General features: G+C 69.3%; 3 protein-coding genes across 6 annotated transcripts; 1 reads left to right on the top strand and 2 right to left on the bottom strand.

The window, feature by feature from the left end:
* Nucleotides 1-386: 386 nt before the first annotated feature.
* SAMD14 (sterile alpha motif domain containing 14) lies at nt 387-5,570 on the bottom strand. 2 transcript variants are annotated; one of them, XM_058857774.1, is made up of 10 exons: nt 5,439-5,570; nt 4,840-4,915; nt 3,482-3,639; nt 3,020-3,278; nt 2,863-2,950; nt 2,577-2,651; nt 2,325-2,478; nt 1,522-1,629; nt 1,294-1,449; nt 387-647 (listed from the first exon to the last, which is right to left on the bottom strand). In XM_058857774.1, the coding sequence occupies exons 2-10, from the start codon at nt 4,877-4,879 to the stop codon at nt 492-494; spliced, it is 1,194 nt and encodes a 397-aa protein (XP_058713757.1). In that variant the 5' UTR covers nt 4,880-4,915; nt 5,439-5,570; the 3' UTR covers nt 387-491. The 2 variants fall into 2 exon arrangements, with proteins under 2 accessions (XP_058713757.1, XP_058713758.1); XM_058857775.1 differs by having other exon boundaries at nt 3,482-3,618.
* A 1,785-nt stretch (nt 5,571-7,355) lies between these two features.
* PPP1R9B (protein phosphatase 1 regulatory subunit 9B) lies at nt 7,356-17,185 on the bottom strand. The gene is made up of 10 exons (XM_058857748.1): nt 15,710-17,185; nt 12,868-13,000; nt 12,658-12,778; nt 12,479-12,583; nt 11,828-11,963; nt 11,595-11,747; nt 11,429-11,482; nt 10,611-10,840; nt 8,734-8,830; nt 7,356-7,483 (listed from the first exon to the last, which is right to left on the bottom strand). Exons 1-10 carry the CDS (start codon nt 16,991-16,993, stop codon nt 7,430-7,432), a joined length of 2,367 nt encoding a protein of 788 aa, XP_058713731.1. The 5' UTR covers nt 16,994-17,185; the 3' UTR covers nt 7,356-7,429.
* Nucleotides 17,186-18,168: 983 nt separating this feature from the next.
* On the top strand, nt 18,169-22,566 carry SGCA (sarcoglycan alpha). 3 transcript variants are annotated; one of them, XR_009279641.1, is made up of 10 exons: nt 18,169-18,747; nt 19,212-19,361; nt 19,550-19,731; nt 19,806-19,878; nt 19,974-20,172; nt 20,498-20,660; nt 20,743-20,948; nt 21,103-21,129; nt 21,986-22,252; nt 22,343-22,566. XR_009279641.1 is itself a non-coding variant. In XM_058857772.1 (9 exons), the coding sequence occupies exons 1-9, from the start codon at nt 18,708-18,710 to the stop codon at nt 22,185-22,187; spliced, it is 1,200 nt and encodes a 399-aa protein (XP_058713755.1). In that variant the 5' UTR covers nt 18,184-18,707; the 3' UTR covers nt 22,188-22,566. The 3 variants fall into 3 exon arrangements, 1 of the variants encoding a protein (XP_058713755.1); XR_009279640.1 differs by having other exon boundaries at nt 21,986-22,311; XM_058857772.1 differs by having other exon boundaries at nt 18,184-18,747; nt 19,592-19,731; nt 21,986-22,566.
* Nucleotides 22,567-25,017: the final 2,451 nt, after the last annotated feature.

Raw genomic sequence — 25,017 nt, 5'->3', positions numbered from 1 at the left:
CCTTGGGGACACGGGCCCGGGGAGCTGCTGCGTGTCCCCAGTGTGGTCGCTCTGCTCACTCCGGTTTGCACTGGCCCTTGATACCCTTTTATTTCCTGGGGTGGCCCCTGGGGGCCGCGGTGGGGGCTGTGGGGGAGCGGGGGTCACCCCCTGCCCCCGATTTGGGGGTGCCCGTGTGTGGAGGGGGTCGGGGCGCGCCCGGTCCCCTCCTGTGCCCGGGGATACGGGGGGAGGGGGCGGGGACCCCCGGCCCCCTCGGGGGTGGTGACGGGTGGGGGTGACAGGACAGGCTGGGGGTGTCCCTGTGCCCTCTGCATCCGGAGAAGGGGCCCGGGGGGGCCCGGGCTGGGCGGGGAGGGGGCGGCCGGAGCCGGGGGTGGGGACAGGCGCGGCCCCGCTGTCCCCCGGGGTGTTCCCTCGGTGTCCCGGGGTGTCCCCCCGGCGTGTCCCGGGGGGCTGCGGCTGGGGAGGGGGTGCGGGGGTCTCCCCGTTCAGCTCCGCCGCTGCTCCTGCTCCTTCTTCTTCTGCTTCTCCCGCTGCTTCTCCGCCTTCTCCTGGGCCTTGCGCTCCCGCTCGGCCGCCGCGCTCAGCTCCTTCAGCCGCCGCTTGAGCACCGCCCGGTCCTGGGAGCTGCTCACGCCCAGCGCCTGCGGCACCGCGGGCTGGCCACGGACACCCCCGAGCCCCCGGGGCAGCCCCCAGGACCCTCCCCGGCCAGCAGCTCCTTGGGCTCCCAGAACCGCCCGTCCTTCCCTCGGCATCGTCCCTTGGAGCACCCGGAGCCTCCCGCCCCGTGGAGCGGGGTTTGGATGCCCATGGAACCCCGCTTTGGGGTACCCCGAACCCTCCCGCACCTTCCTGCCCCATGGAACCCCCCTTTGGGGAACCCCGAACCCTCCCAGACCTTCCTGCCCCATGGAACCCCGCTTTGGGGTACCCCAAACTCTCCCGCACCTTCCTGCCCCATGGAACCCCGCTTTGGGGTACCCCGAACCCTCCCAGACCTTCCTGTTCCATGGAACCCCGCTTTGGGGTACCCCGAACCCTCCCAGACCTTCCTGCCCCGTGGAACCCCCCTTTGGGGTACCCCGAACCCTCCCAGACCTTCCTGCCCCGTGGAACCCCCCTTTGGGGTACCCCGAACCCTCCCGCACCTTCCTGCCCCATGGAACCCCCCTTTGGGGTATCCCGAACCCTCCCAGACCTTCCTGCCCCGTGGAACCCCCCCACTGGAGCACCCAGAACCCCTCGCCCTCCATTTTTGGGGTCCCTGGAGCCCCCCCGGCCCCGCACCTTGAGCTTGGCCCCGTCGAGGTGCAGCAGGCGGGCTCCGTCCACGCCGTGCTCCGCAAAGTCCCGCCCGTAGCGCTCCAGGCCGAGGCTCTGCAGCCACTGCCCCACCTGGCCGCACGTCCAGCCCGCGGCCGCGCCCGGCGGCTCCTCCAGCAGCTGCGCACGGGGGTCAGCCGGGGGTCCCGGGGGGCGACACCCCCGTCCCCGCGCCCCCCGCGCCGCTCTCACCTCGTCCGAGGACTGGGACAGGGTGTGGTAGGGGTACGAGCACTTGGGGGGCCCGGGCAGGCGGGGGCTGGCGCTGGACGGCGGCGAATCCTCGCTCAGCGTCGAGTCCTGGGGCAGCGGGAGGGCTGGACCCACAGCGACCCCCCAGAGCCACCCCACAGCCCCCCAGAGACCCCCAGAACCATCTCACGGCCCCCCAGCGACCCCCAGATCCACCCCACAGCCCCCCAGCGACCCCCAGAACCATCCCACGGCCCCCCAGCGACCCCCAGAGCCACCCCACAGCCCCCCAGCGACCCCCAGAACCATCCCACAGCCCCCAGCGACCCCCAGAACCACCCCACAGCCCCCAGCGACCCCCAGAACCATCCCACAGCCCCCCAGCGACCCCCAGAGCCACCCCACAGCCCCCCAGCGACCCCCAGAGCCACCCCACAGCCCCCCAGAGACCCCCAGAGCCATCCCACAGCCCCCAGAGACCCCCAGAGCCACCCCACAGCCCCCCAGAGACCCCCAGAGCCACCCCACAGTCCCCCAGAGACCCCCAGAGCCATCCCACAGCCCCCCAGCGACCCCCAGATCCACCCCACAGCCCCCCAGTTGGGCTGCCAGACCCCTCAGGGCGCTGATCCCCCTAAAGCCACCCCGATCCTACAGGGCACCCCCGATACCTGTCTTGACTCGACCCCCGCAAAGCCACCCAGACCCCATGGGGCTTTGTCCCCTGTCCCCAGGGCTGGTGTCACCTCCTCTCTCAGAGCCTCCCTGCGGGCCCAGGCCCGTCCCCGCTGCCGGGCGCTCACCTGGGAGGATTTTGCGGGGCTGAGCCGCTCGTGCCGGGGGGACCCCGCGGGGGACGCGGAGCCCGGGGAGCCGGAGCCCCTGGCGCTGTCCGAGAACCACGAGAAGGGCAGGAACGGGGACCCCGAGGGGCGGCCGGGCCCCTCCGCCGCCTCCCTAGGGACGGAGCAGTGTCAGGGGGTGGGGGCTGTCCCCAGACTGTCCCCAGGCTGTCCCCAGGCTGTCCCCAGGCTGTCCCGGGGGGAGTCCCTCACCTGCTGCCCATGGACTGGCGGTTGCTGCTCTTCTCCTTGCGGCTCCTCCCAGAGGACGCCCGGCGCAGGGTGACCCTGGGGACAGGGGTGGTGACTGAGGGCTGGGCCACCAGGACCCCCTCCCTCCCTCCATCCGTGCCTCCACCTTCCCCCCATCTCTCCATCTATTTCTCCATCTTCACATGGTACTTCTCCATCCCTTCACTCATCCCTTCATCCATCCCTTCATCCATCCCCCTCCATCCCCTCCCCGTCCCTCCTGCCCCTGCCCAGGCCGGGCTCTCACCCCAAATCCAAGAATTTCCTCCGTGTTTTCTTATCGAGCCCCACGGTGGGGCTGGCGGGCTCGGGGGGGCTCATGTCCCGGCTGTCATCTGCAGGGGTGGGAGCGGCTGTCACCCACTGTCCCCCGCAGGGGTCCCCGGGGGGCTCGGGGGTCTCACCTTCGCTGTGCTGCCGGGGCCGGGGGTCTCGGCGGGCGAAGCCGGGGGAGCTGTCGGAGCTGGGGCAGGACTGGGGCGCGGAGGGGCCGCACAGCCCCTCGTGGGACGGGGTGTTGGTGAGGGGCCGGTAGCGGCTGAGGGGGGGCGCGGGGGCCGGGGCGTCCCCCAGGCCCGGCCGCGCCACCCCCGGCTCGAAGGAGAAGCCCTCGGTGCGGGAGAAGGGCGAGGGCGTTGGGGGGCTGCCCTCGCCCTCAGTGCCCTGTGGGGGCACGGGCAGGGGGGTCAGACCCCCACAGTCCCGCGGGCTCGTCCCCCAGACCCCCATCCCTGCCCCCCAAACGTGACATCCCCCAACTCCATCCTCGCTGTCCGCGGTGCCCCCCACGCCTGTCCCCGGGGTCCCCGGTGACACCCCCGGCCCTGGCACCCCCCGGCGCCCTCCCCGGTGTCCCGCGGTCTCACGGCGGCCTCGGGCCCCTCGTCGCCCTCGGTGGAGCTGGCGCTGTCGCGCAGGCGGGACCGCGAGGGCCGCTGGCGGCGGCCGCGGGCCAGGAGCCGGGCGCGGGCCTTGTGCAGGCTGCTGTCCAAACGCGGCGTCTCTGGAACCACAGCGGTAAAATCTGGCAGTGAGAGAGACACCGGGGCACAGACACACGGACGGACGGACGGACGGACGGACACATGGACACACGGACAGCGGGATGGCGTGCGGGGGGATGGACGGGGAGAGAGCGGGAACACGGGGGTGAACAGAGGGACGGACGAGGAGGGAGATTGGGTGGGTGGATGGACGGACGGATGGACAGAGGGATGGACGGACAGACGGATGGAGGGATGGACGGACAGATAGGAGATGGAGGGAGGGATGAGCAGGGGGCAGGGGAGCGTCAGAGGCAGGTGGACGGACAGGGAAGGCCAGCCCAGTGGAGAGGGGACAGAGGGACAGAGGGACAGAGGGACAGAGGGACAGAGGGACAGAGGGACAGAGGGACAGAGGGACGGGGCAGGAGAGTCAAAGGGCAGGTGGGCGGTCCCGGGAGGACAGGAGGGGGCACAAGGAGAGGGGAGCATTGGGGACATGGAGGGGGCACCCCGGTGGGGCGGGACAGGGGACAGGGGGACAGAGAGAGGTGTTCAGAGGTGCCCCGGCACGGGGACACAAGAGTGGGGTGACCCTGGGGACAGACTGTCCCCGTCACCCAGGAGGGACCCCCCAAAATCCCCACCCTGCTCTGAGCCCTGTGCCCGGCCCCAGCCGAGGGGTGGCTCTGGGCACGTCCCCTGCTGTGTCCCCGGGTCCCCATCACCCCCATCCCCGTGTGCCCTGCACGGGTCCCCACGTCTTTGTCACCCCCGCGCGTGTCCCCGTGTCCCCTTCCCCGTGCACACCCCTCTGTCCCCACACCCTGTCACACAAGTGGCACACACTGTCCCCAAGCGCAGATCGGGGGTCCCCCCTCAGCACAGGAGGACACTGGGGGCGGGCGGGGACCCACGGGTGGCTCTGTCCCACGGGTGGCTCTGCACCCCACGGGTGGCTCTGTCCCACGGGTGGCTCTGCACCCCACGGCTGGCTCTGCCCCACGGGTGGCTCTGTCCCACGGGTGGCTCTGCCCCCCACGGGTGGCTCTGCCCCACGGGTGGCTCTGTCCCACGGGTGGCTCTGCACCCCACGGGTGGCTCTGTCCCACGGGTGGCTCTGCACCCCACGGGTGGCCCTGCCCCACGGGTGGCTCTGCACCCCACGGGTGGCTCTGCACCCCACGGGTGGCTCTGCACCCCACGGGTGGCTCTGCCCCCCAGACCCCCCAGGAACTCACCAAAAACCTCATCCGTGTCCTGCAGCTTGGAGACCGACATGGTGGGACAGAGCTGGGGACAGAGCTGGGGACAGAGCTGGGGACAGAGGGGCGCTCAGGGGGGCGGGCCCAGCCCCTCCCGTGTCCCGCGGGGACAGAGCAGCGGGGAAGGGGTTAAACCCGCCCGCCGCCGCTGCTCGGGGAGTCCCGGGGGAGCGGGGGGAACCGGCCAAGGGAGGGGTCGGCACCGGCGGGGGGGCTGGACCGGGGATGGTGTCCCTGGGGTGGGGCTGGACCGGGAACGATGGACCGGGAATGCTGGACCGGGAGCGATGGACCGGGAATGCTGGACCGGGAATGATGGACCGGGAATGCTGATCGGGGATGAGTCTGTACCGGGAATACCGAAGGGATGGGGCTGCCCCGGAGGAGGGGCACTACCGGGAATGTACCGGGGCTGTACCGGGGGATGCTCCGCCGGAGGATGGGGCTGTACCGGGGCTGTACCGGCGCTGGGGCCGTACCGGGGCTGTACCGGAGCTGTACCGGGGGATGGGGCTGTACCGGAGCCGCTGTCCAGGGGTGACGCCCTGCCCGATCCCTCCCCCCTCCCCACTCACCCGCGCTCCTGGGGCATCCTGATCGCCCCCGGTCGCCTCCCGCCGGACCGAGCCGGGCCGGGGTCGGGGCCGGGCCGGTGGCGGGGCCGGTGGGAGCGGAGGGCGCTGCCGAGCCGGGCCGGGCCGCCCCGCCGGGCCGGGGGCCGCGGGGGGGGCACAGGAACCCGGAAACGGCGGGGGCGGGGTCTGCCCCGCCCGGAGCGAGCCCGGGGCCGAACCGACACCGGGGGGGGACACCGGGAACCGAGGGACACGCGGGGAAATGAACGGACACCGGGGGGCACCGAGGGACACGCGGCGGTGCTGAAGGGACAGCGACCGGCGGGACACGGGCGCGGCGGTGCCACCCGCCCGTCACCGTGTCCCCACCCCCAGCGGTGCCCCCCAGTCCTCCCCAGTCCATCCCAGTGTCCCCCCATCCTGCCCACTCCCCTCTGCCTCCCCCCACCCCAAATCACTCCCAGTCCTCCCAGTTCCCCCCGTCCCGCCCAATCCTCCCCAGTCCCCCCTCCTCTCAATGTCCCCAATCCTCCTCATCCTCCCCAGTGTCCCCCCACCCTCCGTGTCCCCAATCCGCCCCCCACCCCTTCCTACTCCTTGCCGTGACCCCAAATGATTCCCCAGATGATTCCCAGTCCTCCTCCCCACCCTCCCCAGTCCCCCCAGTGCCCCCCGGGCCCACCCCCGGCAGGAGGAGGCTCGGGGGGGAGGCCGAGGCGGCGTTTTTGTTTCGGGGGGCGGCGGGCGCTGAGAGCGGAGCGGTGCATACATAGGTACATTATATATAGTATATACACCCACAGGTACACGTGTGAGATTAAATAACCCCGGCCCCCCCCGGGGCTCGCGCTCCCCGGACCCCCCCTCATTAAATAGCCCCCTCCCCCCTCCCCGAGTGGCTCCAATCCAGTCGGACCCCCCAGCCCCGCCCCCCCCCCCCCGCCCCGCGCGCCCCCCCCCGCCTCCCCCTCCCAGTATAACCAGCTCTGGCTCCCAGTTGCCCCCACATCCAGTTACTGTCGGAGACTCGGGGGCGGGGGGCGCAAAATAGAAACGAAAAATAAAGGGGCTCCCCCCGGGCCGAGAGGGCGGGACCCCCCCGGAGGTGGGGGGGGTGTCCCGGCCCCAGAGAAATGCTGTGATTTTTTTTGGGGGGGGGGGGGTATTTACAGGTGAGGGGGTGGGAGCATCGCCCCCACCCCAGAGGGGACCCCCGAGTGTTCCCCCCCCCGCCCAGGGAAGGCGAAAGCCCCGGGCTCGGGGGGGGGCGTTGGCGGGGCCGGGGGGCACGGGGGTGTCCCCACAGAGGGGTGCCAGGCAGCCCCCCATTCCCGGGGGGGGCAGCGGGGCCGTGCCCCCCCATCCCCTGCGGGGGTTGGCAAAGGCTCGGGGGTCCCCCCTGCCCGGCGATGGTGGCACTGAGGGGAGGGGGGGACACTTGGGGTCCCCCCCATGGCGGCGGTCCCGGGGTCACCTCGATGTGGGGCTGGGGGTGAGTCCTTTGGGGGGGGCAAAGACCCCCGGGCCCCCCCGGCCGCGCTCCAGTGAGTCCCAAGAGAAGGAGCTGGGTCTGGGGGGGCTCCCGGTGTCCCCCCCTGCGCTCCCCAGCACGGCTCACATTTGGGGTGGGGGGGACATTGTCCTGTGTCCCCCCCCCAGCGTCCAGCCCGGTGCCAGCTGTGTCCGGGGCCGGGGGGGTCCAAGGGGGGGGGGGAGGCCTGGGGGGGGGCCGCGCCCCCTCCCCACGGGTCCATCACGTCACCACGAGACTCACACTGGACACAGACACGAACGCGGGGTGTCCCCTGTCCCCCCCGGACCCCCCCGCTGTCTGTGCCCCCGTGGGGGGAGTGGGGGGCACCAGGAGGCCTTGGCGGGGTCTCGCCCCCTCCCCATGGGGAAGGGCTGGGGAGGGGAGGGGGCACGGCCGGGGGGGGGGTGGGGGTCAGAGGGGCCCCCCCAGGCCGGAATCGCTGCGGTTTGAGGGTGGTTTAGGTCGGGTTGGAATTTTTCAAAGTCTGCAGCTTGGCCTCCAGTTCGGAGATCTGAAAAACAGCAAAGGGGACAGGTCTCAGCGGGGGGGGCCGGGGGGGACACACCGGGGACGGCGGGGGGGACACGGGATGGGGATCCAGCGCTGGGGACCGGGAGAGGGGGACACAGGACATGGGGGGGGACAGGGGGGACACCGAGGGGTGGGGACACAGGGAGGGGGAGTGGGGGACGGGGGGGACAGAGGGACACGTGGGGCACAGAGGTGACGGGGGGGACACACGGGGGGACACACGTGGGGGGCACACGGGGGGACACGGGGGTGACAGGGGGGACACAGGGGACACACGGGGGGACACATGGGGGACACACAGGGGAGCACACGGGGGGCACAGGGGGACACATGGGGGGGACAGAGGTGACAGGGGGGACACAGGGGGGCACAGGGGTGACTGGGGGGCACACGGGGGAACACAGGGGGGACACAGGGGGGCACAGAGGGGCACACGGGGGGCACAGGGGGACACACGGGGGACACAGGGATGGGCTGGGATGGGGAGGGGGCTGCAGGCAGGTGCTGGGTGAGTCTCTGTGGGATGCCAGGGGACGTTCTGGGGGTGATGGAGGTGGCTGAGTCGGGGGGCTCTGCTGGCTGTTGGGGACCTCCCCGCTGTGCCCTGGTGCCCCCCGGCCGGGCAGGGCCCCCGTGACCCCCCCCGGGCGGGATCCTTTGGGATCCGGTGATCCCGGGGGATCCGCCCTGCCCCGCACGGCCCCGGCCCCACGGCGGGGCTGGCGCGGGATCCGTGGGGCTCGTTGGGGGATCCAGCATGACCAGCATGGGATCCCAACGCCCGTCCCCGGGATCCCCGGGATCCCCGGGATCGCCGGGATCACTGGGATCACCGGGATCGCCGCGCGCGGCCGGGATCCGCTGCCCGGGCAGATCTCTCTCGCTCCGTTAGGGGACATCAGGCCCCAGAGCAGGACCCGGGGCAGATCCACTGCAATCCAGAGCGGGATCCAGGCCCGGGAGGAGGCTCGGGGCGCCCGAGCAGATCCCGAGCCGATCCCGAGCGATGCGGCGGCGGGAGCAGGGTCCGGCGGGAGCAGATCCCCCACGATCCGGCGTGGGATCCGTGGCTCAGTCCGGAGCTCCGGGGCCGCCCGGCGGGGTCCGGCGGCCGAGCAGATCCCGGCGGCCGAGCAGATCCCCGGGATCCATCGCTGGCGCGGCGGGAGCGGCGTGGCCGGGCGGGGCGGGGGGTCAGGGACATCCCGCGTCCCGGCGCCCCGTGCCCACCTTCTCCTGCAGCTTCTCCATCTCCTCCTTGTGCGCCAGCTCCGACTCCTCCAGCACCCGCCGCTGCGCCGTCTCCTTCTTCAGGAACTCGATCTCCCTGCGGGGACGTGCAGGGGTGGCCGCTCGTCCCCCCGGGACCGCGGGGTCTGGGGGCTCGGGGGGCTCGGGGGGCTCGGGGGGCTGCTGGGGCTCGGGGAGCTCGGGGGGCTCGGGGGGCTCGGGGAGCTCGGGGGGCTCGGGGAGCTCGGGGGGATGCTGGGGCCGGGATCTCCGTGGCCGGGGATGCTCAGGGAGGAGCTGCTGCCCCTCGGATCGTGGGATACTGGAAGGGCTCGGGTTGGAAGGGAGCTCAGCGCTCACCCACGGGCAGGGACACCTCCCACGGCCCCGGGGTGCTCCAGGGCCCCTCCGACCCGGCCCTGAGGGATCCACGGGCAGGGGAAGGTCCCTGCGGTGGACAAAGGGTGCCCAGGGAGGATTTGGCACCTCAGGGATCTGTCCCTGCCCAAAGGGACCCCTCGAGGGTTCCACACCAAGGGACAGGAGCTGACCGGGGAGGAGACGGTGTCCAGGGGATGGACCCACGGCCAGGGGATGGACACACGGGCAGGGGATGGACCCACGGCCAGGGGATGGACACATGGCCAGGGGATGGACACACGGCCAGGGGATGGACACACGGGCAGAGGATGGACACACGGCCAGGGGATGGACACACAGCCAGGGGATGGACACATGGCCAGGGGATGGACACACGGCCAATGGACACACAGCCAGGGGATGGACACACGGCCAGGAGATGGACACATGGCCAGGGGATGGACACACGGCCAGGAGATGGACACATGGCCAGGGGATGGACACACGGCCAGGGGATGGACACACAGCCAGGGGATGGACACACGGCCAGGGGATGGACACACGGCCAATGGACACACGGCCAGGGGATGGACACACGGCCAATGGACACACAGCCAGGGGATGGCTCAGCTCAGGGTCACGGTCTGTGCCCAGGGACAGGGGTCCAGGGAATGGGACACTCTGGGGACAGGGGTCCTGGGGAATGGGACACTCTGGGGACAGGGGTCCAGGGGATGGGACACCCTGGGGACAGGGGTGCCGGGGGATGGGACACCCTGGGGACAGGGGTCCAGGGGATGGGACACTCTGGGGACAGGGGTCCAGGGGATGGGACACCCTGGGGACAGGGGTGCCAGGGGATGGGACACTCTGGGGACAGGGGTGCCAGGGGATGGGACACCCTGGAGACAGGGGTCCAGGGGATGGGACACCCTGGGGACAGGGGTCCCGGGGATGGGACACTCTGGGGACAGGGGTGCCAGGGGATGGGACACTCTGGGGACAGGGGTGCCAGGGGATGGGACACTCTGGGGACAGGGGTCCAGGGGATGGGACACTCTGGGGACAGGGGTCCAGGGGATGGGACACTCTGGGGACAGAGGTCCAGGGGGATGGGACACTCTGGGGACAGGGGTGCCAGGGGATGGGACACTCTGGGGACAGGGGTGCCGGGGATGGGACACCATGGGGACAGGGGTCCAGGGGATGGGACACCCTGGGGACAGGGGTCCAGGGGATGGGACACTCTGGGGACAGGGGTCCAGGGGATGGGACACTCTGGGGACAGGGGTGCCAGGGGATGGGACACTCTGGGGACAGGAGTCCAGGGGATGGGACACCCTGGGGACAGGGGTCCAGGGGATGGGACACTCTGGGGACAGGGGTGCTGGGGGATGGGACACTCTGGGGACAGGGGTCCAGGGGATGGGACACCCTGGGGACAGGGGTGCCAGGGGATGGGACACTCTGGGGACGGGTCCCTTCCCGAGGGGACACCGGGGGCTGCCCTCACTCACTTCTGCTGGTACTCCTTGATGAGCCGCTTGGCCTTGCTGTACTTGCGCTCCAGGGTCTGGTACTGGGCCTGGGTCTCCTTGAGGTGCTCGTCCACGGCCTGGCACAGGTTCTGCGCCTCCATCCAGTACCCCTCCAGCTTCTCCATGCGCTCCTTGTTCTCCTCCACGCTCTGCTCCAGCTGGGCCTTCTCGGCCCTCCAGCGCGCCTTCTCCTGCTCCAGGCACTGCAGCTGGGGACAGCGGTGTCACCACGGGCTCCCCGCCGGGGAACGGCCATAGCAGGTGGCACAGCATGGCGTGGCATGGCACAGACGGGTGACACAGGCAGGTGACAGGTGACACAGGCAGGTGACAGGTGACACAGGTAGGTGACAGAGCCAGGTGATACAGGTAGGTGACAGCCAGGTGACAGCCAGGTGACAGCCAGGTGACAAGCAGGTGAGAGGCAGGTGACAGACAGGTAACAGAGCCAGGTGAGAGGCAGGTGATGGGCAGGTGACAGGTGACAGGCAGGTGACAGGCAGGTGACAGGTGACAGCCAGGTAACACAAACAGGTGACAGGCAGGTGACAGGCAGGTGACAGGCAGGTGACAGACAGGTAACAGAGCCAGGTGACAGGCAGGTGAGAGGCAGGTGAGAGGCAGGTGACAGGCAGGTGACAGGTGACAGCCAGGTGACACAGCCAGGTGACAGGCAGGTGACAGGCAGGTGACAGGCAGGTGACAGGCAGGACGTGGCCCATGCAGGGCAGCTGGAGAGGGACATTCAGGGTGCCAGGGTGTCCCCCCCACCCCGGGCAGGCAGGACCCCCCCTCACCTTCCTCTTGAGCTGCTGGATCTCAGCCTCGGTCACGGCGTGTTTGATCTGGAGCTGTGGGAGAGCCGGGGGGGCACAGGGTGGGCACAGGGTGGGCACAGGGTGGGCACAGGGTGGGCACAGTCCCCCCCCGGGCACCCCCTGCCCTTCCCCAGCCCCTCCTCACCTCCTTGAACTTGTGCACCAGCTTCTCGGGGTCCATCTCCACGGGGGACAGCGCGTCCTCGTTCTCGGCCAGCTCGAACACCTCGATGGCCATCTCCCCGCTGGGGAACATGGGGCTCATCTCCTCCTCCTCGTCCGTGGCGTATTCCCCGGTCTGCGGGGGGCACGGGCCGGCCTTGGCACCTGGGGGTCCCCAGCGTGCCGCCCCCAGCCCCGTGTCCCCTGTCCCCTCACCTCCTCGTCATCCTCGGTGTACTGGGTGTAGCGCTGCTCCATCATCTCCCGCTGCCACCGCTCCTGCTCCAGCGTCTGCTGGATCAGCTGCGCCACCTCGCTCTGCTCGCCCGGCTTCTCCCGCCCGATCAGGAACCTGGGGGGCACCGCGGGTCAGGGGGCACCGGGGCAGGGGGCACCGGGGGACACAGGGGGCACCGCGGGTCAGGGGGACCATGGGGCAGGGGGCACCGAGGGTCAGGGGGCACCGCGGGTCAGGGGGCACCGAGGGGCAGGGGGCACCGGAGGGCACAGGGGGCTCTGAGGGGCACTGGGAACATCCATGGGACACAGCCCGGGGACACCTGGGGGGCACAGGGACACCTGGGGGGCACTGGGAACATCCATGGGACACAGCCAGGGGACACCCGGGGGACACAGCCAGGGGGGACAGGGGGACATCCCTGCACCTCTCTGGGAGCGCTGGGTTCAGGGGGCGTTCTGGGGGCTGGGGATGAGTTGGGGGCACCACGGTGACACTCTGGGGGGAGATGGGGCACTCTGGGGACAGGCTGAGGGGACAGACCGTGGGGCAGGGATCCCCAGGGCGCTCAGCACACACTGGGGGGGTCTCGGGGGTCTCGGGGGTCTCGGGGGTCTCAGGGCTCCTACCGGACGCGGCCCTTGGTGTTCCTGAGCACGGAGGCGGCGAAGCTCTGCGTGACCCCCACCAGGCTGGTGCCGTCCACCTCCACGATCAGGTCGTTCACCTGGATCCTGGGGACAAGGACAGGTCACAGCCCCTGGGCAGCCCCGGCAGGGCTGCGGCAGCCGGCAGCTCCCGGCCCTACCTTCCGTCCCGGTGCGCCGCCCCTCCTTCCGTCACCGTCTTGACGAAGATCCCCAACTTCTCCAGGCCCATGTCGGCCCCTGCGCCCATCCCGATGATGCTGATCCCGAGCCCTTCCGAGTCTGTGGGGACACAGAGCCGTGTCCTGCCCAGCTGGCACCTCCAGGGCACCCTGGGGGTCCCCGGGGGGGGTTTGGGGGGCAGGACCCACCTTTCTCCAGCTCCACGGGGAACAGGTCGAGCCGCTCCACCCTCTTCTCCAGCTCGTACTCGGCCGAGGCCGCCATGGGATCCACGTCCTCATTGCGGCGGTCGTAATCCTCGTTGGAGTAAGTGCTGAACACCTGGGGGGCGAGGGGGGCTCAGCTGGGGGGGAAAACCCCCTGGGACCCCAAAATCTGGGGTGGGAACCCCAAAACTCTGGGCTGAAAACCCCAAAAATTTGGGCCTGGAACCTTAAAAATTTAAGATGAGAACGCCAAAAATTTGGGATGAGAAGGGTAAGGGTAGGAACCCCAAAAATTTGGGCCTGGAACCTTAAAAATTTAAGATGAGAACCCCAAAAATCAGAGCCAAAACCCCAGAATGCTGCGCCTAAAACCTAAAACACAGAACCTAAGACCCCAAAACTCTGAGTCTGGAACCTAAAGAACCAGAATCTAGAACCGAGTCCAGAACCCGATCTAGAACCGAGTCTAGAACCCAATCTAGAACCGAGTCTAGAACCCAATCTAGAACCCAATCTAGAACCGAGCCTAGAACCTCTAGAACACAGTCTAGAACCTCTAGAACCCAGTCTAGAACCTCTAGAACCCAGTCTAGAACCTCTAGAACCTCTAGAACCCAGTCTAGAACCCAGTCTAGAACCCAGTCTAGAGCCGGAGTATAGAACCCCAAAAGTTTGAGCCTGGAACCCAAAAAATTGGGAAGGAGGGAGGGAGGGAGGGAGGGAGGGAGGGAGGGAGGGAGGGAGGGAGCGAGGGAGGGAGGGAGGGAGGGAGCGAGGGAGGGAGGGAGGGAGGGAGGGAGGGAGGGAGGAAGGGAGGAAGGGAGGAAGGAGGGAAGGGAGGAAGGGAGGAAGGGAGGAAGGGAGGAAGGGAGGAAGGGAGGAAGGGAGGAAGGGAGGAAGGGAGGAAGGGAGGAAGGATAAGATGGGGTGCCCAAATCCCTGGGGTGACCCCCAGAGCCTCCCTGGCCCAGCTGGGATGTGCCACCAGGCCGCTGTCCCCAGGCTGGTGACATTCCCTGTGCCCTGGGGGCTGTCGGGGAGGGGCTGGCAGATGTCCCTGGAGGGGGCCCGGCCCCTCGGGGCAGCGGAGCGCTGGATTAGGGACAGCACAGGGGATAAAGCCTGGCCACAAAGGGCATTAGGGATGAGTGTCAGGGGACAAAGGCCGGTGACACCAGGGGGGTCCTGCCCCCCCCGTGTGGCACCCAGGGACGGGCAGGGGACACACCAATGTCCCCCTGGCCACAGGAAGGCCCCGGGGGGCTGTGGGGGTCCCCAGCGGTGCCCCCCATCCTGTCCCTGGGGGATTTGGGGTGTGGGAGGGGCCTGGAGCGGGTGCGGGGGGAGGGGCTGGAATGTGCCCCCAGTGTGGGGCTGGGAGGGGGTCCCCAATGTCACCCACCCCCCTCCAGTGGGTTTGGGGGGCTCAGCATCACCCGGGCAGGGGTCTGGGGTGCTCTGACACCTGGGTGCCCACCCCACCCACCCCCACAGGTGCCCCCCAGCTGAGAGGCTTCGGGTCGAGCAGAGCACCCCAAAACCCCCCATCCGCGGGGTGAGAAAAGCACCCAAAAAACCCCAAAATCCCCATCCACGGCCAAGGCACCTTCCCCAGGGCCGGGCCGGCTGCATCCCCCGAGGCCACCCTGGGCACGCAGCCCCGCAGCTCAGGGCCACCGCTGTCCCCTGGCCGGGCCACGGCAGCGCCTGTCCCCCGTCCCAGGTGGGGCCACCCACCCGCTCTGACTCAGAGCCAGAATATAGGCCGGGCTCTAAAAATAACCCGGCTCCGGCACAAAGCAACCGCTGCTCCTGCGGTCGGGGGGATCCGTGCGGGAGGGAACACCCCAAAATAGCTGCACGGCCCCTTTATCCCCCCCCGATCCCGGGTGGAGACCCCCGAACCCCGCAGGATCCCTGCCGGGAGCGGGGGGGGGGCTGCCGCCCACCCGGCCACGCTGCCGAGGCACTTCCCCTTCCTCCCCATCCTCCCCTTCCTCCCCATCCTCCCCTTCCTCCCCATCCTCCCCTTCCCGAACCGTCCTGGGCTCGGCTTTGGGCACGGGGGTGGCACATCACGGCCACCGTGTCCCCAGGGACCCCCGGCAGGGAGGAGCCCCGGGCCCGGGGGGTGCCGAGGGTGGCCCAGCCCCGGCCCCTCGCACCGGGCTCTTTCGGGCATCCCCACCCAAAATATCCAGAGGTTTTGGGCCTGCCCGGGGGTGGCACCGGCTGCTGTGCCTGGCACACCGCAGGGTCCCAGCGCCACCTGTCCCCATCACAGCGGCCCTGGGGCGTCCAGGCACGGCCCTTCTGTGAGCAGCTCATCAGCCAGGCCCTGCTTCCCCCAGCACGGGGACAGGGACAGGGACAGGGACAGGGACAGGGACAGGGACAGGGACAGCCCTGTCCCACGGGGGGCACGGGCACACAGACCCCCAGACCCTTTTTCTGTCCCCACCAAAGGGGTCATTCTATGGGGGTCACACAGCCCATCCTGGGCTGGCCATCACCCTGGGGTACCCCTCACCCTGGTATCCCTCACCCTGGTGTACCCCTCTCCTTGGTGTACCCCTCACCCTGGGGTACCCCCTCACCCTGGTACCCTTCACCCTGGGGTACCCTCACCCTGGTACCCCTCACCCTGGTGTACCCCTCTCCTTGGTGTACCCCTCACCCTGGGGTACCCCTCACCCTGGTACCCCTCACCCTGGTGTACCCCTCACCCTGGTGTACCCCTCTCCCTCGTGCCCCTCTCCCTCGTGCCCCTCTCCCTGGGTTCCCTCCCCTCTCCCCAGCCGCCCCCATGCCCAGCCAGGCTCACCTGGATGGGGGCCGTGCTGAACTGGATCTTGCGGTTGGGGACGGGCTCCTCTTCCTCGGACAGCCCGGGGATCTCCACGCAGCCCGACTCGGGCTCGTACAGCCCTTCGGCCTCCTCCTCCTCCTCCAGCCCGCTGCCCCCCGAGTCCTCCCCGAGCCCGCTGTAGGCACTTATGTCCACCAGGTCCGCCTCGGAGAAGTCCTCCTTCTTGGCCTCCTCGGAGCCATCGCCCTCCTCCGCCCGCTCGCCTTTGACGCCCTCCTCGCCCGCGGCCACCCCCGAGCCCCCGTCCAGCCGGGGGGCTGCGGCCGCCGGACCCTCGTCCCCTTTGGCCGCTTGTGGCGCGGGCACCGCTTCACCCGCCACCGCCGCCGCCTCCTCCTCCTCCTCCTCGCCCTCTCCGCTCTCCTCCACCTCCACGGGCTTGATCTTGCAGACCTCCTGCACCCTCGGCGCGGCCGCCGCCTCCTTCTCCGCCGGCCGCCCGCTCTTCCCCGCCGCTTTCTCCTCGTCGGGCGGCCGTGCCCGGCCCGGGGCGGCGTGGCCATCGCCCGGGCGTGGGGCCTCGGCTCCGGCCGCGAACACCCTGGGCCTCTTGGCCACCACCTTGGCGTTGAGCGGCGCGGCCCTGCCCTGCGCCTTGTGCAGGTTGTTCCTCAGGTCGGCCTTCTCGAAGACGGCGCTGAGCTGGCTCACGGTGGGCGACACGGCGTCCGCGTCCAGCTTGTCCAGGGACTCGGTGCTGCCGTTGAACCTCACCACCACGTCCAGCTTGCGGTCCTGGAAGCCGGCGCGCTCCTTGCGCAGCAGCAGCTTGGTGGTGGTGGCCTTCTCCTGCGGGCTCCTCTCGAAGATCTTGCGGGTCTCCTGCAGCTTGGAGAAGGGTTTGTCGGGCTTGGAGTCGAAGCGGCTGACGCGCTCCGAGACGCTGGTGCCCAGCTTGAGGAGGCTGCCCTGGTCCACGCTGTCGCCGAGGCTGCCGGCTCGGGGCAGGGACAGGCGCACCGGCTTCTCCTTGGCCTTGGCCAGGTCGCAGGCGCCCTCGGGGCCGGGCGCCGTCCCCATCTGCAGGAACATGTTCTTGATCCGATGCACGTTGGAGCCATACTTCTTCCCGCGGCTCTTCTTGCCGTCCTCGCCATCGGCCTCCTTTGTGGGCGCCAGGGCCTGGATGGTGGCCTCGTAGGCGTTCCGGTGCGGGGACGCGCTGCGCAGCCCCCCGGCCCCCGCCGCGCCCCCGGCCGAGGGGGACCCCCCGGCCCCGCCGGCCTCGGTCCTCAGCATGGTCCCGGCGCCCGCATCGCTCGCCGCCACCGCCGCCGCTGCCCCCGGGCCCCGCGCCCGCTACCGCGCCATGGGCGGGGGGCTGTGCCGGGGGGCTGTGCCGGGGGGCAGCGCTGCCCCGGCCCGGTCAGGCCATGGCCATCCCGCGGGCCCCTCCGCCGCGGCGCTTCTTCCTTCCTGCCTTCCTGCCTCCCTCCCTCCTCCTCCTCCTCCTCCTCTTCCCCTTTCTGCGCGCCGGTGATGGAGCCGCCGCCGCCGCCGCCGCCGCCGCCGCGCTCTGCCCGCCCCGCTGCCCGCAGAGCCCTCTGGGTCTGAGCAGCGCTCGCTCTTCCTCTTCCTCAGCCGCGCTTCGGCCTCAGCGCCGCCGCCGCCGCCGCAGCCCGGCCATGGGGACCCCCCTGCGGTCCCCTCCCCACGCCCGCAGCGGGGTCCCCTCCCTGCGGCGGGGCCCCCCCGGCAGCCGCGCTGTGCAGTGTGGGGCCCCCCCCGCCGGCTCGGCCGCTGCTGCCACCCCCCGGCTCTGTCCCCGCGTGTCCCCCGCTTCTGTCCCCGCGTGTCCCCCCCCCCCCGGCTCTGTCCCCCCGTCCCCCTCCCCAGATCTGTCCCCGGATCTGTCCGCATGTCCCCCACCTCAGTTCTGTCCCCATCTCCCCCCAGCTCTGTCCCCGTGTCCCCTCAGTCTCGTCCCTGCACCCCCCAGTTTTGTCCCCAACCCCCCGGATCTGTCCCTACATCCCCCCCATCCTGTCCCCACATCGTCCTTGCCTCACAGCCCCCCGACTTTGTCCCCAGGTCCCCCCATCGTGTCCCCATGTCCCCCCCGGGTTGGTACCCACATCCCCCCGCGCTATCCCCGCGTCCCCCCCAGTTTGTCCCCAGTCCCCCCAGTTTGTCCCCGTGTCCCTTCTGTGCCCGCGTCCCCCCGCTCCCGTCCCCACACATCCCCTGCTCCCCCTCCCCGGGGTCTCCCCACCCCCAAAGCCCCCCCGGTGTCCCCACAGGACCCCGATTGTCCCCCCCACTCGGTGTGGCGGGAGGGGACACTGAGGCAGGCGGTGGGGAGGGTACACTGCAGCCCCCCCGTTCCGCACGGGATATTTTGGGGGGATTATTTGGGGTTTTTTTTATCTTCCCACCGAGTGAGAGGGCGACGGGGGCAGACCCGACCCCTGTGGCCGTGCTGGGGGTCCCCGCTGTCCCCTGTGCGGGGAGGGGGGGACAGGGGACACCCCTGCTCCGCAGTGTGGGGGGCGCGGGGGCAGCAGGACCCTGCAGATGTGTGATTGTCCCCTCCCCGTGTCACCTCCGGCCCTTTGTGCGTGACGAGCGGTGACGCGACACGGGGGGGCGGCCCCCCCACGACCACCGCTCCCCTCCCCTTCCGCCACCGCCCCCCCCGCGGGTCCCGCTCGTGTCGCCGTCCCCACGGGTGGCCACACGCGTGTTCCCGTGTGGCTACTGTCCCTGCCGGGGGGGGCCTCCGCTGTCCCCAAGTGTCCCCAAGCGTCCCCCCCATCCCTCTGAGAGGGGGCACCGGGACAAACCCGCCCTGGGGACACCTCAGGGTCCCTCCGGGGGACACGGGAGCCCCTCGGCAGCCCCGCAGCTGCCGGTGACGGGAGGTGGCGGTGGAGGGGTGTCCCCTGCGGGACCCCCCCGAGGCCCCCCCGGCCCCGCTGGCTCCGTCAATCAGCGCTGGCCCCGTTCCGGGAACATGGAGGGCCCCGAGCTGCTCCGGCTCTGGGCGCTGGCAGGCGAGTGACAGCCCTGTCACCCCCGGGGGACACGGCCCGGGACCCCCGGCAGGGACGGGAGGGGAGGGGGGACCCCAGAGTGGGGAGGGGTCGCACAGGGGGTGCAAGGGGGGGGAGGACGGGGGGGAACGGGGCTGGGACGTGACAGAGCTAAAAAAAACCCTCCCTGTCCCGGGTGCCAGCGGGGTCTGGGACAGGGTGGGGACAACGAGAGGGACTTTGTGTGACGGCCAGGCCGAGGGAAGGTGCTGGGCCCATCCTGTCCTTGTCCCCATCCCCTCCTGAGCTCCTCCGGCTCTGCCTGGGGTCACCTGGCCCTGCAGGGACCCCTCCTTGCCCCTCCGAGTGTCCCCAGGGCTCTCTGGGCACCTGCGGCTCGTCCCGGCGTCCCTGGGCACTGGGGAAACTGAGGCAGGGAGGAGCCCTGGTCCCAGCCCTGGCCTCAGCCCCGTGTGTGGCCGCAGCCCTGGCCCTGGGGGTGTCCCGGGCCGCTGTCCCCGAGCACCGCGTCCTGCCCGACCTCCGCCTCTCCGCCGAGACCGGAGCCCTCTTCGTGCACGAGCTGGAGCGGGAGCTGTTCCTGGAGGCCTTCTCGGGGAGCGAGGATGATGATGGTGAGGGATGGGGGGCTGGGGGTGGTAAAATGGGGGGCACTGGCCAATGGTCCCCACCAGGTTTGCCCCAGCTGGGCTGTTCGTCTGTCCATCCGTCCATCCCTCCCTTCCACACATTCGGGGCTCCCCGGGCAGGGTGGGGGGCACAGCCGGTGACCTCCGTGACCTCTCCCCGCGTGTCCCCGCAGCGCCGGTGACATTCCGTGACCTCTCCCCGCGTGTCCCCCCAGCCCCGGTGACATTCCGTGCCCACCTGTGGGACCACCCGGACCTGCCGCGGTGGCTTCGCTTCGTGCAGCGGGACCCGGGCCAGCCCGGCTTCCTGTACGGTTGCCCGCTGGCCCCCGAGCTGGGCACGCACCGCATCCAGGTACGGCCCCCGCGGGCTCTGGGGTGACCCGGGGGCAGGGGTGGCCCATCCCAGGTGTCCCCGTGTCCCCTCAGGTGCTGGCCTACAACCGGCGCACCTTCGCCACCGCGTCCCGGCTCCTCCTCATCAGCGTCACCCCCGCCCCAGGTAAGGCCTGGGCTCCCCGAACCGCCTGGCCCTGCCCAGGGATGTCCCCGAGGGTGCCACTCGTGTCCCCGAGGGTGCCACCCGTGTCCCCGCAGGTGGGGACGCGCCGTTCCAGGCCGAGTTCCTGGTGGGGAACAGGAACGTGGAGGAGCTGCTGCCGGAGGCGGCTCGGGAGCTGTTCCTGCAGGCGGCGGTGGGGCTGTGGGAGCGCGGGGACCTGTCCCTCATCAATGTCACCTCGGCCCTGGACCGCGGCGGCCGCGTCCCGCTGCCCATCGAGGGCCGCAGGGAGGGGTACGGCGGGGCCTGGGGGGGCCGGGGGGGTTCCCGGGACATCCTCGGCCTCCCCCGGGGGTTTTGGGGTCTCACGCAGGGTGAAGGTGAGGGTGCGGGGGTTTCTCACCTCGGGCGGGTTTCGGGGTGCCCTGCCCCGCAGGGTGGAGGTGCGCGTGCGGGGGTTTCTCACCTCGGGCGGGTTTCGGGGTGCCCTGCCCCGCAGGGTGGAGGTGAGGATGGGGGGTTTTCTCACCTCGGGCGGGTTTCGGGGTGCCCTGCCCCGCAGGGTGGAGGTGCGGGGGTTTCTCACCTCGGGTGGGTTTTGGGGTGCCCTGCCCCGCAGGGTGTTCGTCCAGGTGGGCTCGCACAGCCCCTTCTCGCCGTGCCTGGTGTCCGCCGTGTCCCCGCAGAGCCGCTCCCGCTGTCACCGCGGCCAGCGACCCCTCGCCTCCTGCTACGACACCTTCGCCCCGCACTTCTCCATCCGCTGGTGCAACCTCACCCTGGTGAGACCCCCGGAGTGTCCCCCCAGCCCCCCGGAGCCCCCCGGAGCCCCCCCAGCCCCTCCTGACCCCTCTTTCTCTGCAGCTGCAGGTCTGGCCCAGCCCCAGGACGCCGGGGCCGGAGTGGGGGTCGGGGGTGCTGGAGGAGGGGGGCGGTTTCGAGCCCCCCAGCGGGGCTGTCCCCCGGGAGCTGCTCCCCGCTTTCCTGGTGACGCTGCTGGTGCCGCTGGCCGTGGCCGCGCTGCTCTGCCTGCTCCTGGGCCACCTCATGTGCTGCCGCAGGGAGGGACTGTGAGTCTGGGGTCCCCCCACCCTGTCAGCACTCGGGGACCCCGGCCCGGCTGTCCCTTCCCCCCCGCCGTGACCCCGGGACAGCCCGGGCGTGGTGAGAGCCCTTCTCACCCCAATTATCGGCGTTTTCTCTTATTTATTTTCTGTTTTGTAGGGAAAAACGGGACCTGCAGACGTCTGAGTAAGTCCTGGTTGAGCTGTGGGGGTGCTGGGGGCTGCTTTGGGGGGTGTTTTGGGGGCTGCTTTGGGGGGTGTTTTGGGGGGTGCTTTGGGGGGCTGGTTTGGGGGGATGCTTTGGGGGCTGCTTTGGGGGGTGTTTTGGGGGGTGCTTTGGGGGGTGTTTTGGGGGGGATGCTTTGGGGGGGATGCTTTAGGGGGGATGCTTTGGGGGGATGCTTTAGGGGGGGCTGTTTTGAGGGGCTGCTTTGGGGGCTGCTTTGGGGGGCTGGTTTGGGGGGATGCTTTGGGGGCTGCTTTGGGGGCTGCTTTGGGGGGTGCTTTGGGGGCTGCTTTGGGGGGATGCTTTGGGGGGATGCTTTGGGGGGGATGCTTTGGGGGGTGCTTTGGGGGCTGCTTTGGGGGCTGCCTTGGGGGCTGCTTTGGGGGGCTGCTTTGGGGGGCTGCTTTGGGGGCTGCTTTGGGGGGTGTTTTGGGGGCTGCTTTGGGGGCTGCTTTGGGGGCTGGTTTGGGGGGCTGGTTTGGGGGCTGGTTTGGGGGATGCTTTGGGGGGGATGCTTTGGGGGGGATGGTTTGGGGGGATGCTTTGGGGGATGCTTTGGGGGGGTGTTTTGGGGGGTGTTTTGGGGGGTGTTTTGGGGGGATGCTTTGGGGGCTGCTTTGGGGGGATGCTTTAGGGGGGATGCTTTAGGGGGGATGCTTTGGGGGGATGCTTTGGGGGGGGTGTTTTGGGGGCTGCTTTGGGGGGCTTTGTTATGGCCGGGCGTGGGGGCGGGGGTGGGGGCGGGCAGGAAAGGGGGGACAGGGATCAGTGGTCTCTCTGGGGGTGTCACACCGCTCTGTCCCCGCTGTCCCCGCAGCCTGCAGCTGCTCCATCACAGCTCCATCGCGGGGGACACGCGGGAGCTGCGGCTCATGGCCCGGAGCCGGGACGTGCCCCGGCCGCTCTCCACGCTGCCCATGTTCAACATCCGCACGGGCCCGCGACCCCCGCCCCGCGACGGGGCCCGCGACCCCCTCATCCCCCACCCGGCAGCTTCTGGGGGGGCCCGGGCCCACTGAGGCGCTTCTGGGGGGGGCCCGGGTCCATTCAGGAGGTTTTGGGGGGTCCCGGGTCCATTCAGGAGGTTTTGGGGGTCCCGGGCCCATTCAGGAGGTTCTGGGGGGTCCCGAGCCCGCTCAGGAGGTTCTGGGGGGTCCCTGGGTCCGTTCAGGAGGTTTTGGGGGTCCCCGGGTCCGTTCAGGAGGTTTTGGGACAGCCCCAGGCTGGGAAAGCGGGGTCTGGGTGGGTTTTGGGGGGATAAAAGCCCGGCAGAGAGAGGAGGAGGAGTTGCCGACCCGGCCGGGCTCTGGCGGGAGGATTTGGGGTGTCCCCGCTTTAGGGTGAATTTTGGTGTGGGAATAATTAACCCTTTAGTGACGAAATGAGGCTTTTCTGCTTTATTTACGGGGTGGGTTTGGGGGTGCCCCCTCCCCATCAAAACTCACAACCCCCCCAAAGACTGGGGTGACTCCGAGTGCCCCCCCCAGCCCTGCGGGGGGACAGGGGAGCGCGATGGGGCCGGGGGTCGGGACAGAGGGGGGGACACACTCCCAGAGCCCCCCCGGACCCCCCCAGCTCACCTGGCCGTCCGTGTCCGCCTGGATCCCGCCCGGAGCCCCCAAACGCTGCGCTCAGAGCCGGGCGCCCCCCAGGACCCCTCCCCGCAGCCAGGGCTGCCCCCGGCCCAGCCCCTCGGAAGAAAGAGCCCCTTTGACGGAGCCCCCCCGGCAGCCGGGGGGGGAGGAAGGCTCGGGGGCCCCGCGGAACAAGGGCAGCCATTGATGGAGCGGGACAGGGGCGGCACCGAGGGCTCGGCCCCGCCGCTGGGGAGGGGTCCCCGCGTGCCCCCCGCCGTGGGGAGGGGGCACAGAGTGGGCACAGCCCCCTCCTCCCCCCGGACACCCGTCACCAGCCAGGGGCGCGGGCTGGGGGGCTCGTGGTGGGGCACCCCCAGGCTGGGCCAGACCCTCACCCCTCTGCCCCAATTCTGGGGGTCTCCCTGTGCTCACCCCACTCCCCAACTCTCCCTTTCGGGGGTCACTCTGAGCTGAGCCCCCCCAAGCTGCCCCCCAGCCCTTCCTCCCCTCGAGCCCCCCTGATCTGGGGACACAGACCCCCCCGATCTGGGGACACAGACCCCCCCGATCTGGGGACACAGACCCCCCTCACAGACCCCCCCGATCTGGGGACACAGACCCCCCCCACAGACCCCCCCGATCTGGGGACACAGACCCCCCCCACAGACCCCCCCTGATCTGGGGACACAGACCCCCCCCCACAGACCCCCCCACAGACCCCTCCAGCCCCTTCCTTTGGGGGGTCCCGGCCGCTCTGCCCCCCCCAGCCCATCCCAACCTCCCGCTGGGGGTGGGGGGTGGATCCCCCCTTCCTTCCTCCCCCTCCTCACCCCGGGAGGAGGAGGAGGAGGAGGAGGAGGAGGAGGAGGAGGAGGAGGAGGACGGGAGGGGAGCTCAGAACTCGCCGGGAGCAGAGCGGGACCGGCCGGGCAGAGAGCGGGATCGGGGATGAGGAATTCCCACCATCGCCCACCCAGGACCCCCCCCGAGCCCCCCGAGAAGCGGCGCAGAGCAGCCCGAGGTTGGTTGGATCATTTCACATGCCTTTATTTCAGCAGTCAGGAAAAAAAAAAAAAAATATAAAAAAATCCATTCAGATTCTCTTTTTTCTTTTTTAAAAAAAAAAAAAAAAAAAAAAAAAAAGGAAAAGAAGGAAAACCCCCAAAACCACTTTAAAATTATTAATTAATTAGTTAATTATTATAATACATTATACAGACTAGGTACAAACCCCGGGAAAAACCGGGAGCTGGGCCCGGCAAAGGGAGTGGGTTCGTGCCCCTCCGTGCCCGGGGAGGACGCGGGGATGGAGGGAGGGAGGGATGGAGGGATGGATGGAAGGATGGATGGAGGGATGGAAGGATGATGGATGGGTTGGATGGATGGGTTGGATGGATGGATGGATGGAGAAAAAGCTGCTGGAAGATGATGAGCGGAGCTGAAGTTCCACCTGCCCAGCCTGGAAAACCCACGGATTCCTTTTCCCCCTGGAATTTTGTGCCTCTTGCTTTGCGGGATTTGCTGGTGGGGTGAAGGACGGGGGGGTCGGGGGGTGGAATAGCACCTTTGGAAAATTCCCCAGCGGAGCTGAGCAGCAAAAAAAAACAAAACCGGGGGGAAACAAACCATAAAACAGAGGGGAAATAAAGGAGAGCAAGCTGAGACCTCTTTGGAGGTTGTAGCACCAGGCGGTCCCGGGGTTGAGTGTTCCGGGACCAAAATTAAAGAGAATATTTAAAAATAATAATAACTAAAAAATGAAAACACAAAAAAAAACCCAAAAAACCAAAAAAACAGGGTAAAAATCCTGAGGGAAAGAAACCTCCAAAGGAAAATGGAAATAAGAGAACAACAGAGCAACCAAAGAGAGAAAAAAGGGAGAATCAGGAGGGGGGGAAATTAGCACCTTTGCTCTGAACCTGGCAGGAAAGTCCCGGCACGGCTGAAAAGCTCCAAACGAAGCTAAAAAACAAACAAAAAAATAAAAAAAGAACCCCAAAATTCCGAGTGAAAAAGACGATGAAGCACCCCGAGAGCGGTGAGGTAGCCATCCGGACAGGGGCGTCAGCGCAGGGCCGGAGCTGCTCCGCGGCTTGGGAGGGAATGGGTTTTGCTGCCTGAATAAAAATAAAATCAGCGACAAACAACGAACAAAACAAAACCCCCAAAAAAATAAAAAATCACGATAAAAAATAACCAGAAGGAAAGGAAATGGAGAGAACTCAAAATCAGCGTTATCCGAATAAAAACGTAAAGGGGAGAGGGGAGAGAA

The sequence above is a fragment of the Poecile atricapillus genome, chromosome 27 (genome assembly GCF_030490865.1).
Source record: "Poecile atricapillus isolate bPoeAtr1 chromosome 27, bPoeAtr1.hap1, whole genome shotgun sequence".
In the NCBI taxonomy this organism is placed as follows: domain Eukaryota; kingdom Metazoa; phylum Chordata; class Aves; order Passeriformes; family Paridae; genus Poecile; species Poecile atricapillus.
Note: the sequence above shows the minus strand (reverse complement) of the source record. Positions and strands in the feature narration are given on the sequence as shown.

Coding starts and splice junctions, on each gene's coding strand:
- SAMD14 (XM_058857774.1), bottom strand. CDS start 4,879: ATGTCGGTCTCCAAGCTGCAGGACACGGATGAGGTTTTTG. Junction 2,479..2,576: donor CGCCAGTCCATGGGCAGCAG/GTGAGGGACTCC, acceptor CTCCGTCCCTAG/GGAGGCGGCGGAGGGGCCCG. Junction 1,450..1,521: donor TGTCCCAGTCCTCGGACGAG/GTGAGAGCGGCG, acceptor CCCCGTGCGCAG/CTGCTGGAGGAGCCGCCGGG.
- PPP1R9B (XM_058857748.1), bottom strand. CDS start 16,993: ATGCTGAGGACCGAGGCCGGCGGGGCCGGGGGGTCCCCCTCGGCCGGG. Junction 12,584..12,657: donor GCGGCGCACCGGGACGGAAG/GTAGGGCCGGGA, acceptor CCTTGTCCCCAG/GATCCAGGTGAACGACCTGA. Junction 11,964..12,478: donor AACACCAAGGGCCGCGTCCG/GTAGGAGCCCTG, acceptor GGTGCCCCCCAG/GTTCCTGATCGGGCGGGAGA.
- SGCA (XM_058857772.1), top strand. CDS start 18,708: ATGGAGGGCCCCGAGCTGCTCCGGCTCTGGGCGCTGGCAG. Junction 19,732..19,805: donor TGGGCACGCACCGCATCCAG/GTACGGCCCCCG, acceptor GTGTCCCCTCAG/GTGCTGGCCTACAACCGGCG. Junction 20,661..20,742: donor GCTGGTGCAACCTCACCCTG/GTGAGACCCCCG, acceptor CTTTCTCTGCAG/CTGCAGGTCTGGCCCAGCCC.